Here is a 16831-nt window from a genome sequence, read left to right on the forward strand (position 1 = left end):
AAAGGTCAACACAGTTGAAGACATTCAACCAAGCCTTAAAATGGTAAAAACAACAAAAGGAAGGCAAAGTTACATGGCAAACAAATAGCAATGTTTTGTGATCACCAATCTTACTGGATATGACAACATGTATATAAAGGCAAAAATTTCATAGACCTCCCCTCCCACATGATACTAGCAAACAAGGTCAAAGGTAACACATGAGAAAACACACGACTGTGGCAGGGAGTTTGGGGTGAGAAGAGGGGGTGATAAGCTCACAGAGATAGATGGGGGCAGGAGGCTCCAGGCATCCATAGTGAGGCCTTTGGAAGGAAAGACACTGGAAATGTCTCAGCAAGAGTAATGTGTGTGACAGCGAAAGTTGAGAAGATGAATTTGGCAGTCTAATTATAAATAAATGTCACAAACCATCACAGTCTCTTATTCAATCCAAATAAATCAAAGATTCCCACCATATCACCAAGAATTAAAAAAGAAAAAAATTAACAAGGGAATATTTTGGGAGGGTAATACAAAGAGCCCTCCAAAACTCTGGATAATCACATGAAAATGCACAGTCGACTCAGAGCTGGGATTGTAAACCCAACAAGCACACTGCCAAGTCTAGAAACAGGACAAGTATTTATAGCTGAGAAAGATTTAAATGGCCAGTAACTCTTCCTTCCAGATTAAGAAAATAAAGATTCTAATGAAACAGCTACTCTGTCTGACAGGGCATCAGACCTGTAGTAGTAATAAACAAACTGAAGCCAGTTCAGATCAGAGTCAAGAGAAATGGGAAGAGAATTTGACCTGATGATAAACAGTTCGCGTTTTCACCTTCAATTTCCAAATAATCCTTGTTGCAATATCTCCAATAATTTCTCCAGTGAATCTTCCCCTGAAGTGGATTTGATTTGAGGAAATATTATTAGATCTACAAGGTACAGTTCCATTTCTCTTTATATCCTGTGAATTTTCTTCCACGGGCAGAACCTCGAGATTTCTTGTGAGAGCCAGGCAGAAGGCAGGGCAGAGATGGGGGGCATGGAATGAAAAAAAGGAAAATAAGCAACTTTACTGGACGTGATTAAAATTTCCTTACAAAGACAGAAAAAGAAATTATAACTACCACCAATTATAAGTACTGCTTTTATTTTTCTTTAAGTTATTAACAAAATTTCTAACCCACTGCTCTCTGCCACAAGATCCTAATCAAAACAATAGAGAGAGATCGGATGTTTGCATTTCTCTCTCCAAGGAATCTTTACTAAGACTCCAGGTTTTACCTGAGGTGAGCCAATTTGGTGTTGTCATGATAACACAAATGCGACTTTGTGCTTTTTGTTTTGTTCTGTCATTTTATTTTTGCCTTGCTGCAAAGAAAGATGCTAGATGGAGGCCAGTTCTAAGCAAAGCCATTTAGGAGAAAGGAATAAGAAACTATGAAAATTTATAGTGTGCCTTTTTAAGGCATGAGACGTAATTCATCAAGAGATCTCACTTAGATTTCATCTAGCCACGTTTAGTATTAATGCTCCTCTTTCTGTCTGTGAGATTTAGAACTCAGACAATGCAGGGATGCTGGCTTAAATTCAATAAGGACTCTGACCTGTGCTTGAGCTCCTCCAGCCTGCTTCAGAGGCATTCTGCTCCTGGGAGTCAGTCCACAGTCTCCTCCTGGGGAGTCATGATGTCATGTTTGTAGAGTACTTTGAACGTTCGCAGAAGAAAGGCAGTGTGCAAATTCAAGACATTCTTCTCACGCTATATAAGACATAGGCATCATTTTTTGGGTTCACGTTTGGAAAACTGCCCCTCTAGCCAAGAGAGCGCTATGGAGTCACTATAAAAGGAAGGGACGATCTTCCATGACCTTCGTAGGTTTTCTGTTGAGTGTTTTGAATAGCCTTTGTGCCAGCCAACTCTCTCTCCTTCTTCTCTTTGTTCTTTCTTGGAGTCTCTGGCAAAGGGGAGGAAGAGAGGAACTAAGAATATAAAGACAGAGAACTAAACAATGATCCTTCCTCTTTGCAGTCACTTATTCCCAGAAAGGTGTCTCTCCAGAGTTCACCAAGAGAACCAAAAGAACCTGATTAAAAGATCTGTTCAGATGTTCCAATTCAATTTCACAAACATGGCTGGTCCTACAAGTATTTAAACTATAATTTTTGCCTTCAAGATGCTTACTTCTTACAACAGGAAAGGAGTAAGTTTTGACTGCAAAGAAGGATATTGGTGATACTAGGGTATTATGGTTAAGAAGGTGAAAGGCAAGTACTAGATTTGGTAGAAGTCTCAGGGATGTCTCATTTCCCAAGTCCCTTAGCCCAATCCCAATCCCGCCGCCCCTCCATCTCTATCCACACAAGACCTCCGATCTGTGCTTCCAAATGGCCTTCCATTATCTTCTTCCCAAAGCAAATCCAAGTCAATTTAGGAACAAGATCTGATTTGGGTTATTAACCATTATTTGTCCTTCAACTCTAGAAGGAAACTTGACCCAAAGGGTGAAGCTTTTTATTTTCCTCACATGCAACAGTTGTCCATCCAGAAAAAACAGTCAGACCTAGAAAATTGCTGTGAGTGATAAACACACTTTCTCAGAGAGCTTAGTTTCTCCTGGGATGGGAAAAATAATTCTTCAGATCTCAAACTAGAATTCTAATTTGTACCAGGTGTTAAATCCGTTCCCACCATGGTTTAGCAAAACCACCACAACCTGCATTTTGTTAGCCTATTAGATGATCAGCTGAAATCACTATTCCTTTATGTTCAAAAACATACTTTCTCTCCCACGTAACTTATTCAAGGGCTCCTTTGAGATTTCAGTGGAAGACCCAGCTCTTGCTAAAAGTGCTTCTCCAGTTACAACAGAATCCCCTTAACTCTTTGATCAGTCTGTCCATTTATTCCAGACTTCTGACTCTAGGAATCATTAAGTGGTCTTTCCTCTTTTAGATGGCAAACTCTGTCATGCCTCATAATTGAGTGGGCACTCAATAAATGAATGCTATAGTGCTCTGAGGAATAATACACTTCCTATTGGCAGTAAATCCAAGAGAAACTTCCTTAGAAGAAAGTACTGTCAATTACCACTTAACAAGCCTGAATTTTGGCTCCTGTAGAAAAAGCAAACAAAACAATAACAACTCACTCCCCAAAAGCAGCCACATGGCTATCTGGTTACTGCCCTCCAGTCACCTGGCACGCAGCTGGTCCCACAGAAGGTGCTCAACAAGTCCTTGTTGGTAGATTGATTTGTAAAAGCATGAGACTGGTGATATGTAAAACATCACTGATAGGGAGACACCAGCTGGGTTCCTAACAGTCTGGCTGTGCAGAGCTCTGACCTCCCATGGTCCTTGGCTCTCTTACAGCTGAACAAATCTAGCTGGGTGTGAGATGCCAGGCCAGGAGCAGGATGCACACAGCAAGGACGAGGAGGCCATTCTGGAATACTGGCAAAAGATTTGCTCTTGTTCTTTAGCAACAGCCACCACATCATCCTGTCCCCCTAAGGGTGAAGTCCATTCAAACTTTACTGCACAGCTTTCCTTCTATACTACGCTGGGCCAGGCCAGAGCTTCAGGCTGGATAGGAAGAGAGTCACAATTAGAAGGCAAATCACCTGGAGAGCTTAAAAATGCTCATGCCCAAGCCCCATTTCCAGATATTGTTATTGAATTGGTCTAGAGCAGAACTCCAGTGCTGAAATCCTTAAAAGCTCTCCAGGGGATCTTAATGTGCAGGCAGGGTAGAGAAGCACTGCCTCCCATCGTTCCAATCCTGGGCCCACCCACACCTGTCATCTCTTTGCCTCACTTTTACATGGGAGCTGCTGATAATAACAACAACAATAATAATAACTGTCATTATTATTAATAATAGTAGCTAACAATTCCTGAGCATCTATTATATGCCAGGCACTATTCTGCTTTATGTGTATGAATGCACTGAATTTTCATAAGAAGTGTGTACACTTTTTACCCCATTTTTCAGGTGGAAAAACTGAGGCATAAGAGTTTAAAAATTTGCCTAAAATTTCACATCTAGTAAGTGACAGAGCCAAGCTTTGAACCCAGAAAGACTGGCTCCAGCACCTTCTCTCTTAACCATCAACCTACACTGCCTCTCTGCATTCATTCAATGCATAAAGGCTTTCAGGTACCACATGGGTGCACTCCGGATCCTGTACGGACATAATCACCTTCTCAGATAGTCATATTTCTAAACACACATATCTGATCCCATTGTCCCTCTATCAAAAACCTTTGCTGGCTTACCAGCTGCTCATGGAATAAAAATCCAAACAATACACAAATACCTTCTTCAATTGTACTTTGGAATTTACTCCCAGCTTAAGCCATTCTACCCTCCAACAATTCTGTATTACTTGCAGCTCTTTCATCTACCATAGAACCATGGAAGCAAGCTTGAGAACCTAGACTCCCCTCCACACTCCAGATATGGTCGTTATCAGCATTAAAACTCCTCATAAATGTGTCTCTAAAATGATTTAGAGATGCTAAGACAAAACCTTCTCAAAGAGCCAGGTTGAAAGGAAGCACATCCACTTGGAAACCACCCTTCCAGGAGTACGAGCAGCAGTACAACATGAATTTAAACCACACACATAACCAAGTCAAAATCCATTCACTACATCAACTATCCACTTCCACAAAAAGTTTACAAATGGAATTATCATGGTGAAATGGTATATTTCAAAGAACTTACTGCATTACTCATAACTTGCAGATTAAAATTCTTATGTGCTAATAAGCATTTATGCTTAGCTAGCTCAGTATGGGCCACAAAGCCCCTATTTCCATAGAAATTCCCATTGAAAAGAGTGTTTTAAACACTATAGCACTACCTTTTAAAACTTCCTGTAAATTGCATTTATGACAAATGAAAACAATCAAATTCAGGGCCAGGATCATAGGAATTCATCCAAGTTTCTGGAAAGGAAGGTGGAAGTGGTCAAGGACTTCATTCGTGCATTGAAAAACAAGCAAAACAAAATCCAACACTCTGTAAAATAAAGGACATTTATGAGTTCACAATGCAGCCAGAATGTGGATATCTTACCTTGGTCGGCTTCAATTTAAATGTGATCTACTTTTGGTTTTCTTTACATCTCCCAAGTCTGTAAATCTACCCACTGCCCTCTGATACTGCATTCACATCTGTCACCAACTGGACAAAACTCAGTTTGTGCTTTCTTTATTCAAATAGAGAACATATTACTATTCAGCCATCCAAGATCCAAATAATGCCCGCCTACCCTGGTCCAGATAAAAGCTCACACATCACAGCATCATCTGACTTCTCATCATTCTAGCCCAGGATGTCTCACCCATGGCACCACTGCCATTTTGGACCAGACAGATCATTCTTTGTTGGGGCAGGCTGCCCTGTGTACTGTGGTATGGTCAGCAGCAGCCCTGGGCTCTACCCTCTAAATGCCAGTAGTACCTCTCCCCAAGGCTTGACAACTAAAAGTGTCTTGAGACATTGCCAAATGTTCACTGGGGGGCAAAATTGCTCCCAGTTCAGAACCATTGCTCTACCCTCAGACTCAACCCATTTTGGAGTTTCACTCTAGCCATAAACTCTTTACCACGTTTGGCCAAATTTTTACTTTCTGAACTTGCTCAAAGGCAGTCTGCCAAATAGTCTTTGGCCTTGGGATTTCAAAAAATGTGTTCCCATTAGATTGTAACCCTCAATAGGGGTTCATTTGTAATAAGTCCACATTGAGCATTTGATTTGGGGTTGAGGCAGAGGTGGGGAGTTGACTTGGCCAAGACACACAAGAAAGGAGTTAAGGCAGTCCTTACTAACACCTGCATTCCTCTTCTGAACACCCTCCAGGAGCGGTTGGGCGTGTTATTTCCCCTGAAAGGCCACATGTGGAGTTTTGCCCAATGTTTTACAGTAAGCACACTACATCCCTCAAGAGGGCACCTCTATCACTTAGCTACTTGTTAGTAACTCAATCCAGCTGGCTTAAGCAACAAAGGGAGTTTATTGGTTCAGGTAAGTGAGAAGTCCTACAGAATGGCAGCTTTCAGGAGAAGCTGACCTGGGCTCAGGTTGGAGGTCAAGTTTAGGTGCCATTGTTCTGATTCTCTCAGTCTCTTCTTCATGAGTCAGCTTCCTTCATGGTGGCACAGTGGCTACAGCAGTTCTGGCCTAAAGTCCTTACAGCACATTGCCTTTCCAACCAAGCAAAAGTCCTGAGCTTCACTATAACTGGATGGACTTGAGTAATGTACTTGGGTTGAACCATCTAACCATAGAAGGCCATAGGCTGACTTGTTGAGGCCCTTGAATCAACCACACTGGCTGAACGGGGAAGTTATGCTGATGGGACTAGAACAGTGGTTCTCAAAGTGTGCTCCCTGACCAGTGGCATCAACTGTCACCCGGGAACCTGTTAGAAATGTAGATTCTCGGGCCTCCCCCCAGACCTGCTGAATCAGAAACTCCGAGGTGGGGCCTAACAGTCTTTTTTTTTAATTTTTTTTTTATTTTTCCTTTTTCTCCTCAAAGCCCCCTGGTACATAGTTGTGTATTTTTTTTAGTTGTGGGTCCTTCCAGTTGTAGCATGTGGGATGCCACCCCAGCACGGCTTGACGAGCAGTGCCATGTCCATGCTCAGGACTCGAACCGGTGAAACCCTGGGCCACCGCAGCAGAGTGCAAGAATTTAATCACTCAGCCACACGGCCGTTTTAACAAGCTCTCCAGGGGATTTGATGGAAGCTAAAGTTTGTGACCCACTGGTTTAGACCATCAGGCCCTATCCATGGAGCCTGGAGTGGGGTGAACCCATTCATTTCACTGGGCTGTCACACAATTAGAAAATGATGCCATGGAGGCCCGGAAGTTACCATCAAAATAATTTAGAAGGGGACAGTTCATCGCACTTCTTACTAACTATGGCGAGGCTATGGGGGAGAAAACACAGTCATCAATAACCAAACTAGCAAATTGGTTGGAAGATTACTTCTGCTGCCCATATGTATTCGTTTTCAGGGCTTGAAGGAAAGGAAATGCTCAACATTAACCTTAGCATTTCTATGGGCCCCAACGCACTCTCTCTGGAGAAAGCGGACAAATAAATGTAAACCTATTTGAGAAAAGCAAAGCAACTTGGCAGTTAAAACTGCACTGAAGAAGACATTCTCTAAGAAAGTTTCTTAATCATGAGTAATTAATCCTAAGAATCACCTGGAAGGAGGTTACACCTAGAGCTTCTCGGGCTCCACACCAGGCCCCCTGAATCAGGACGCCCAGAGAAGGGACCTGGGGATCTGCACTTTCTGCAGACATTGCCAGGGCTCCGTACAGATTGTGCACATTTGGAAAATGCTGTTCTAAGAGAAATATCCAAAGGACTGGGGAGAAAAGTCCCTCCCCAGTCTCCTACCTGTTCCTCCTCTAGTCTTATTACACCTGCTTCCCAAGGAAGTTGCCCTTCAAACCACCTCATACCAGAGGGAATTTTCTAAAACATGCTGAACATCAGGCCTTTAATTAAAACCTATTACAGTAGCAGTTTCCTCCAGGGAAGAAGACAAGCGGACATGCTCACAGGGCAGCACCCAGATCCATGTATGTTACTGTCAATTCTCTAACCCTTGGAGGTGGTGTTGGGCTCGTGGATGCTTCTTTTTAACTTGCAGAAATAAATTAACAAATAAGTAAATAAATTGTAAAAAGCCATAACTGGACCAGTTAATACAATTCTGTGACCTGAGGATCTAATTAAACACGTTTTTAAAAGGAAAGAAATAGAACATGTTAACAGTATCTCTGGGTGTTGAAAGTATGCTTGTTAAAAATTACTTTATCTTACTCTGTATTTTATCATTACTCCATAGTGAATTGCATAACTTAACAAAATTCTTAAAAAGTTTTTAAAAAAATTCACCACAAGTCCTTGCCATGGCCTAGAGGATGACATCCAAGGAGTTAGCAGGACGTACCAATGGCCACCTAATCCAGTCCTCGCCTTTCTGCCCACCGATAGCTCACTTGACCCCACCCTTGAACCATCCTTGCATTTGCTTGAATACCGGATGCTCTTTTGCCATGGTTCCTTCTGCTCACCACGGTCTTCCTTCCCGAGTATCACCAGGGTTTCAGTCAGGTTAATGCGAGGTCCTCCTAAGGTAACAAAAGCTCAGTAGATGAAGACAACAAAGGTTTATTTCTTACTCCATGTTAAGGCTCAGCAATTTTTTCTCTAAAGACCCAGATGGTAAATATTTCAGGCTTTGTGAGCAACATACGGTGTCTGTTGCATATTCTTCATCTTTGTGTGCGTGTGTGTAACCCTTTAAAAAATGTAAACTCATATCATAGGCCATATAAAAACAGGCTCCTGGGGGCCGGCCCCGTGGCCGAGTGGTTAAGTTCGCGCACTCTGCTGCAGGCAGCCCAGTGTTTCGTTGGTTCGAATCCTGGGCGCGGACATGGCACTGCTCATCAAGCCACGCTGAGGCAGCGTCCCACATGTCACAACTAGAAGGACCCACAACGAAGAATATACAACTGTGTACCGGGGGGCTTTGGGGAGAAAAAGGAAAAAAATAAAATCTTCAAAAAAAAAACAAACAAAACAGGCTCCTGGCCATTTGCGGACCTCTACGCTATGTGACCACTGCCAGAGACAGGTAGACAGCAGAGAACTACTCAATCCAGTCACTCAGAAACCGGGCTGATGCAGCAGCTACCTCTTAAACATTTCTTGTCATCATGCAGACAAAAAGAGAGGGCCTCATGCAAGTAATTGAACACTCCAGGCCGGAAGTAGCATCCTGTAACTTCTGCTCACAAATAATTGATAAAATTTCTCTTTCAGCACCACTCAACCGTAAAGGAGCAGGAAGTGCAATCCTACCATGTGTCCAAGAGTAAGGAGAATTGGGACTGCTTGGTAAAAATGATGACTCTCTTCAGCTCAGAGAGAACTGCTCTGGAAAGCCTTTTCTGATACCCTCGTCCCCCAGCCAGATGAGCCACTCTTTCCCTGAAATCCTGTACCACCTCTATAGCATCATCTTGAGCATCCTTTGTGCTGTGCCTAGGGTACTGTAATTGCTACTTCTCTGCCTTCTCCACCAGATCCTGACCTTTCCCAGGAAGCATCCCCATATGTCCACTGCCTAGCACAGGGCCTGCTACCCAGGGATGCTCAACGTGTGTTGCTCAACAAATAAATGGATGTGGTGGATTGTGGGAGTGGATGGGACTGCCCATGCATTTACCTGAAGGCTTCTGAATCTAGCAGTGTCAACCTTTCTGAGACCAGTTAGTTCAGCCATGCCAGTCTCCACTCATAATAAATCTATATTTTTAATTATTCTGTTACTTTCCATATTAATCAAATTCATTCCTCCTTATAAGCCTTTTCTTCTAATAATCAACACTCTGCAGAGAGCTGGTCCTTGAGGCCACAGAGCACTTTGATACTATGTGGATTGGTTTTGTTTTCAGTTTACAGGTCAGAAGGCAGGCACAGAGAGGCACATTGATTTTCCCAAGTTACACAGCCAATCAGAAGTAGAGCAAAAGTTATGCTTCCTTTTGATTCAACAAAAAAGCTATAGGATTGAAGATAAAGCCACAGCTAAGTTCATTAACAGTTTATTATACCCATGGAGAGATAGAAAACACAATACATGTTTGTCAACAATGTCTATTATACCATATCTGTGTTTATCTTGTAGGATACATTTATCTGAGTAAAATACTAAAAACAAGCCACATGACTGTTTATTAATGTTGTCCCTCTTCATATTGATTCCACTCATCCCCTGTGCCACCTTTCCTCTTCTGTAAAAAGACACAACGCATGATCAGGTGGCCTTTCCCAGCCCCGAGAACACTGAAGATGCCTTGCACCTGTTTTACCCTTACACTGTAACGCCTGTTGGGTGAACACCACCTCGATGCTACCTTCACTACTAAATGCATGAAACAAATTTCAGTTCAGTTTCACATGCAACATGTGTGTGGCTGCTGCAGTTTGCATGACACGCGCAACCACAGGGTGGGCAAAACAGCATTCAAAATGAGCTGTTGTTCAAGACTCCACCAGTTCAGAGAGCTAAGCCCCTTCATGTTTATCAGTCACAATCTGGATATCCTCTGGCCCCACCTAAGTAAATCCTGACCTAGAATTTTCCTCTCCTCTCTGTCTCCTGGATACAGTAATTCCCAATAAACGTCCCATCCCATGGCTGGCCTTGATGAATGCCCAGGAGAACCAAGACAAGGAGAACACAGCCAGGCAGTGACTACTACTACTTATATCACCGATGGCATAGCGCCAGAGCACAGTCTTAATGAAATTCGCAGTTTGGGTCTTTCAAGATAAAAACAACTTTAAAATATATTTATAAACCCTTTATCTAAGAAGGTGAAATAGCTCAGTCTGCCATCTGACTCTTGTTAGATGCTTAACAGCCCTCAGCAGATGATGCACTGCAACCAGAGGCAAGTGTGCAAGAAAACTGAAGTACTCAAAAAGCAAATTATAGGCTCACAGACTGCCAGGGACAAAACAAGAATCAATCCTTTCTAGGAGTCTTGCTTTTGCTTCCTTTCTTCTTTTCTTAAGCCTTGTAAGTGAATGTTACAAAGTATATCAAGAAGAATAAACCTACGGGTCTCCCCTCCCAAACAAGAAAAGGTTAAGCTTTTAATTACAAGCCCTCAAACTATCATTTTGTGCAATTAGCAATTAGCTATAATCGTTGATGAGAGAATGCAGAGCTGCGGTAGCAATTTCCCTCCTCCTCATCCCAGACTGGGTTATTTTAGTCCCGTTCTATTATAGAGGACAAGCCACAACCGCGCGCACTCTCACACACATACTCACATTCACTTAAAGGCACATTTAATGTTTAGCAAAATGGCATCTCAGCGTGCGACTGAGACAGGCATCCCGAACCCCACATCAGAGCAGCCCAAACGTTTAGACCCCTCCTCTTCATCACTTTCAGGTGGAGAGAGGAGGCCCGAGGAAGACGCTACCTACCAGCCTCACAGTACCAGCCTCTCTCTGGGGCGCAGGGGAGGGTGGTAGAGAGATGCTTGTTGCCCCTGGAAGCGGCCAGTCCCCCCGGGCTGCAAGCCCCGTTAGTGGGAAGGCGGTAGCAACAGCAGCAATAGTTGCATCAGCGTTAACTGCTGCTGCCGCCGCTGCTGCGTTTACTGGTGCCGGCTGCCCGGAGGTACAGTAATGACTGTAGGGAGCGCACAGCTGCTGCGGCGGCAGGTTCCCTGGATCAGGAAATTAGGGCAAACACCGGGGATTGGAGGCGAGGGCGGCGCGCGAGCCAACCAGCGGCCGCCCCGGGCCCCCGTGAGCCTCGGGCGGACGCGCGGAGCAGCGGGGCCCCAGGAGCAGTCCGGGTGGCAGCAGCGGCCACGGCCACGGCCACTCACACACGCACGCTCACACTCGCACACACACTCACACACCCCCGGCGCAGACACCTGGCAGCCCCGAGCTTATAAGAGGAGCGTGCGGAGGGAAAGGAGGGCTGAAGCCGCCGCTCCCCCCTCCCCGCTGACCACTCCCCCTCCTGCCCCCTCCTCGCTCCTTACCCCGCGCTCCAGCAGCCGCCAGTGTGGGTGCTCCGCGGCCGGCTCCTCTCTCTGTCTTCTCCTCTGCTCTCGGCTCCCCACCCCCTCTCCCTCCCCTCCCCTCCTCTTCCCTCCTCTCCTCTGCAGCGCCTGCATTATTTTCTGCCCGCAGGCTCGGCTTGCACTGCTGCTGCAGCCCGGGGAGGTGGGTGGGTGGGTGGGTTGGCTGGTGGGGAGGAGATTGTGCAAGTTGTAGGGGAGGGGGGGCCCTCTTCTTCCCCGCTCCCTTTCCCCCCTTCTAACTCCTTCCCCTCCTCCTTCCCCTCCCCCCTCCTCCCTCCCTGCCCCCACCTCCTTCCTCCTTTCCGAAGGGCTGGTAACTTGTTGTGCGGAGCGAGCGGCGGCGGCGGCGGCGGCGGCACCATCCAGGCGGGCACCATGGGCACGTCCGCGCGCTGGGCGCTCTGGCTGCTGCTCGCGCTGTGCTGGGCGCCCCGGGAAATCGGCGCCACCGGAGCAGGTGAGTGACGACGCGCCCCTCCGCGGGCTGCCCTGACCCAGCCGGGGTACTAGGGTCCCCGTGGCGCGGGGATCCTCTTGCCCACCCCCCTCCTAGGAGGCGCCTCTTCGCTCTCCCCGCCGCCTTTCCCTCCCCACCCTGGTGGCGCCTCTGAGCTGACTGACAGCGCCGCGACTACAGGGAGCCGGGCTTGGGGGACAGCGAGGTTTGGGGTGTCCTAAAGCTTTGCCAGAACTAGTCTTCATCCCCTTACACTCCCTCCTTCAAAGCCACTGCTTTGCCTCGTTTTTCACCTCGCTTGGCAGGGGCTGGGGAGCGTGGGCTTCTGAGCCATTGAACAATGGTTCTGTCTCTTCTGCCAGGCGGAGTGTTAGGAAGGAGGCAGAGGGCCGGGCCGGGCCGGGCCGAGACGTGCGCGGCAGCCCCGGGAGCGCTGCTCAGACTTCAGGGAGGGTGGGCGCCTCCGGGGACGCGGAGCGCGGGCCGGGGCAGGGAGGCCCCCGCGGCGTTGAGCCGGCGTGCGTTCGGTGGGCGGCAGCCGGTAGGCTCGGCGGGGCCGCGAGAAGTGCGCAGCCTGTGCACCCGGACTGCGACTCGCCGGGCGCCGAGCCGTCGTTCTGGAGTGCGGGTCAGAGGACGAGTGAGGTTGGAAATAAGACTCCCCTCTAGGTGTTTCTCCCGTCTCTTTCCATCCCTCGGGCTGCGTTGGTAAACCTCTCGGGTTTACAACCCAAGCCGGTCTCCCTCTAGCTGAACGGGGGAGGGGAGTGGAACGAAGACTTAATCGGGCGAGTTTGCTCAGCCTCATTCCCGGTGAGATTTCCTCGAGAGAAACTGAGTCCTAATCTAGTGACTGTAATTAGCCTTCATTCTAAACAATAGATCAAAGGGAGCAGCACGATTGCCGGGAGAGCTGGTGTGTGGCTGTGGCTTGTTAGGAGGGCAGTGGTGAATACTGTCCAGTCCCCAGGGTCTGCCGCACTGGGCCTGGGAGCCTTGTCCTCAGCCACTCTCCCGCTTGGGGCCACACAACTTTCCTGGGCAGGCGACAGGAAGCCCTTCTAAGAGGATTCGGCCAGAGTCCTGGCGGGTCTCTGAAGTGATCTTGACATGACACCAAGCGGCTTGCTCGTCAGCTCTAGGGAAGTGGGACAGAAAGCCGCCCCTGTCTTAAATACCTATTCCAGAGTCCCTAGCTCCTGGTGGCTCAGGAGGCCCGCCTGCCTGCAGTCACGTGTCTCCCGAAGTGAGAGCGAACTTTAAAGAGTGTGGTCAGACAGCCTCTCGAGCAACACTTGGGGGTCTTCAGCCTCCGGTGCCCCCTGCCCTTTGGTTCCTACTGTCCCGAGCGTGTGAAGCGGGGCTGGGCTTTTCTGCCCTCTGCGATTGGCTGGCCGCCCGAGCACGTTTAGGTTGGTCACGTGTCTCCGCGGACTCGCAATTGAGCAGCCTGAGAAGTGTTATCTTTACGCGAACGTAAAAGACGGGACCGGGCTCCGACGGACTGTTCTTTCCAATGCTTTTCCCCGGCCTGGACTCCTTGAAAAATACGTGTGTGTCGTGAAGATGGCCTCTGATGTGTAACAAACCTAAGAGCTAAGCCCTGCCTACAAGAGTTTTCAGACTGGAACATTAATCATTAATGGATGAGCAATACTAACTTATTAAACGATTTCTCAGAATAGTACCATGACTTGCATTATACTGGTCATAACATTTCAGAAGACTAAGCTATACCAGAAACTACTGTAACTGTCCAGGAAGGTGGGAGAAAAGATTCCTTTTTGCTGCATGTTCTTTTCATATTCTTTTAATTTAACGTATAATAACTTCCCCCTGGAGGTTAACTTTATCCTATAGAATGCTAGGAATGCACCTAAACTGTTGAAATGAGTTCGTTGTAGCCATATGTTCACCTTGCATGAGGTAGCGAGGATCCCTTGGGCACCCCTAGGTCACATATGAAATACGTGACATGCCATGAACAGTGGAAAGTAGAAGACGGTGCAAGACTTAAATTCTTCCAAGGAAAGGAGGCACATCCTTCTAAAGTGGAGGGAATTTGGGGTTGGCTGAGGCAGGTGTTGACCCTAAGCCAACCCAGACTGGCTCCTGTCCGAAGTTCAAAGCTCCAGGGCATGTGGGCTGACTTTCTGGCCCTGATCATCTAGACTTACCCTGTCTCCCCACCCGCCAACCCCTCCCCCATACACACTCATGGTGCTGGTCTGAGACACTCTAGGCCAGGGCAGGCATGCTCCTAAGACTCTGGCAAGGAACTTAAGTCATGCTAACCAGAGAAGTTAAAATTCAATAGGGTAGTTTCCTCCAGGCTAGTAATCAAGATTAGGATCTGGGGTACCTTATATTTGTTAAGGCCAGAGCCTAAAAGAAGCAAGGTTTGATGAGAGCTATTCAGATATGGCTAGCAGCTAGCAAAAGACTAGACAGAAACTTCTCTCATTGTGGGGAGTGGGTTGGTGAGGGTTGGTGAGGGTGGTACGAACAGACCAGGAGGGATAGGAGACCACAGGACAAGAGAAAATAAACCCAGCTCATCCAGTCAGCACAGAGGGAAGGTGTGACAATGATGGTAATCCTCATCTAGGCCACAGAGTGAGCCTGTGAACAGGAACTCTTTAAAGGAGAGTCACCAGGCAAGCCCTCATTGGCAGTGACAGCTTCTTGAAGTCTGGAGCAGCTTTGCTCCCGAAATCACCCCACTGGCATTTAGCTATGTGTCTGCCCTGTATCATTTTCTTTTTCTCTTCTCTTATTGTTTGAGTTCCCTGATACCTAAAACGTGTATAAAGGCCAAGTTCAGTAAGGCTGCCAAATGTTAAGACCTCAGTAGGACAAACGCCATATTTTAATTATGGCAGCCTCCACGCTCAAAAGAGGTGAAGACCTGATGGAAGTGTTTCTGCCTTTTATAAAAGTGGATAACCATCAATTTGATTCCACTTGAGTCGTTTTGTTACACTTCCAGAAGAGGTGAAAAGTAGTTCCAAGCGCTCTTGTTGCAGGAGGAGTATCAGACGGGTAAGACTGAACAAGAACGCCTGGAGTAGAATGTGGCCGTGAGGTGAACGGAGCAGACGGCCCCTAGCCAGATAGCTTCGGCTTTAATCCAAAGACCAGAAGGCCTGGAGCACAGCGGAGAAAGAGAGATAACTGATGTTAAATACTGAACACTTCCTCTTTCTCACAGAAGGTGAATAAAATTGTCCTTTTCGGTAAAGGGAGCAGTGAGCAAGTTTAGGCAGTCACCTATATGACTTCAAGTCATAATTAAATTTACTTTGGATACTGACTTTTTTTGGAGCACCACCTTCACACACTAGCCTCTAAGAAATTAAATGCCTCAAAGGACTATGATAAGGTCTGTAATGATGCTTATGATAAATGTACCTGCCTCGGGAGAGCTTCTTGTGGTGGGTTAATGCAGCTGCTCTCCAGATGGTTAGTTGATAGATTCAAAATTGCTTAGTATTTAATCTCAAGAGAGTCCTCAGGCCAAAGCACAGAGACTCCTTTCCAGACAAAGAGACCAAGAATACCTTTTGCCGAGGTGATGGATGAGATGTACCTGTTGAGCAGAAGTAAGTGGTCCAGGGACGGTTTTTTCACCCAGCTAAAAGGTTGTTGGCTAGGAAAGCTGAGGACTGATAGCTTTTTGGAGGACTTAAGGCCGGAGTATGACTTAGTGCTAGGAGAATCTGGCTTTGTAAGTGAAAATCATCCCAATTTCATTCTGTGCCTTTTTCAATCTGATCCGGTGTTTTTGCTGAGCTCTTCTGTTGGCTTGCCATAAAAACTTTAAACATCATTAATACCACCTAGATGGATGCACTGGCCAGACCGCAGGACCTGAATTAGCTGGCAGGTGATACCTTAAAGTTAGCAGGCTTTGCCCTTCATGTGAAGTCTCCTGGGAAAGCTAGGGCCTGCTGGTTATTTGGGTGCTCTAAATTAAGCAAGAGAATGCCTGCTAGGTGCTGTGAGAGTAAGTCCAGAGATTCTGCTAAAAATGGCTTAATCCTTTGCCTATTTTCTATCTTAAAGATGCTATGTGAGTGGGTGGAGCAAGGAAGGGGATTCATGGCTTTGTATTTAAGAGAGAACTTCGGAGGCAAAAGCTGTAAGATGGGATCACTGGCTGGAGTGGTCCATCTTGCCACCAACTTGGGTCATCTGGGTTGGCCCTGCTGGCTGGTAGCCTTTATGTGTCTAGATATGGTGTTGGCAGTGGGGGATGGGGTGGAGCTTGCAATTTGCCAAGCAATGGAGGTGATAAAACCTTGGTGATAGACAACATTTGCAAGTGACTTCATGTGTTCCTGTGTTATACCTAATACTTCCCCTAAATACAACATTTGCAAGTTATTTCGTGGGTTATGACTTAATACTTCCCCCAAATATTATGAGTCAATAGGGTTCCTATTTTATAGATTGCCTCTGATCTTTAGTTTTCCTAAGAAGCCTCCCCAAGGTCTGAGTTATTAACTGATCTGTAGGTTTATTATGTAGGTGGTAAATTGGTGCCAACTTTCTTCATGCATCTGCTTGAAACCACTTGACCTCCATCCACTGAGCACCTCACCATATGGCACCAGGCATGGTGACACAGTGACCAGGGAGTTGGTCCCTTCTTCATGACGTTTAGTCTAGTGGGGGGGGCTAATGATCCCAGGGCAGCCTGGAATAGAAGTAGGAGTGAGCA

General features: G+C 46.5%; 1 protein-coding gene and 1 long non-coding RNA gene across 17 annotated transcripts in view; one reads left to right on the forward strand and one right to left on the reverse strand.

Moving 5' to 3' along the window:
- LOC102147749 (uncharacterized) overlaps positions 1–11750 on the reverse strand; it is a 156805-nt gene extending 145055 nt beyond the window's left edge. For 5 of the 9 annotated variants that reach the window (XR_011431181.1, XR_011431177.1, XR_011431175.1 and 2 more), the window contains exons 1-3: positions 11038–11178; positions 1595–1945; positions 823–988 (exon numbers count right to left, since the gene is read on the reverse strand). This is a non-coding gene — a long non-coding RNA (uncharacterized lncRNA). Of the gene's footprint in view, positions 1–822; positions 989–1594; positions 1946–11037; positions 11179–11609 lie in introns of those variants that run through there. The other 4 variants (XR_011431180.1, XR_011431183.1, XR_011431182.1 and 1 more) reach the window with 2 other exon arrangements.
- Positions 10997–16831, forward strand: part of VLDLR (very low density lipoprotein receptor) — a 30053-nt gene continuing 24218 nt past the window's right edge. The window contains exons 1-2 of one of the 8 annotated variants that reach the window (XM_070248204.1): positions 10997–11233; positions 11960–12108. In XM_070248204.1, the coding sequence (XP_070104305.1) occupies positions 12027–12108 (82 nt within the window). In that variant the 5' untranslated portion in view covers positions 10997–11233; positions 11960–12026. The other 7 variants (XM_070248207.1, XM_070248205.1, XM_070248203.1 and 4 more) reach the window with 7 other exon arrangements.

The sequence above is a fragment of the Equus caballus genome, chromosome 23 (assembly GCF_041296265.1).
Source record: "Equus caballus isolate H_3958 breed thoroughbred chromosome 23, TB-T2T, whole genome shotgun sequence".
NCBI lineage: Eukaryota > Metazoa > Chordata > Mammalia > Perissodactyla > Equidae > Equus > Equus caballus.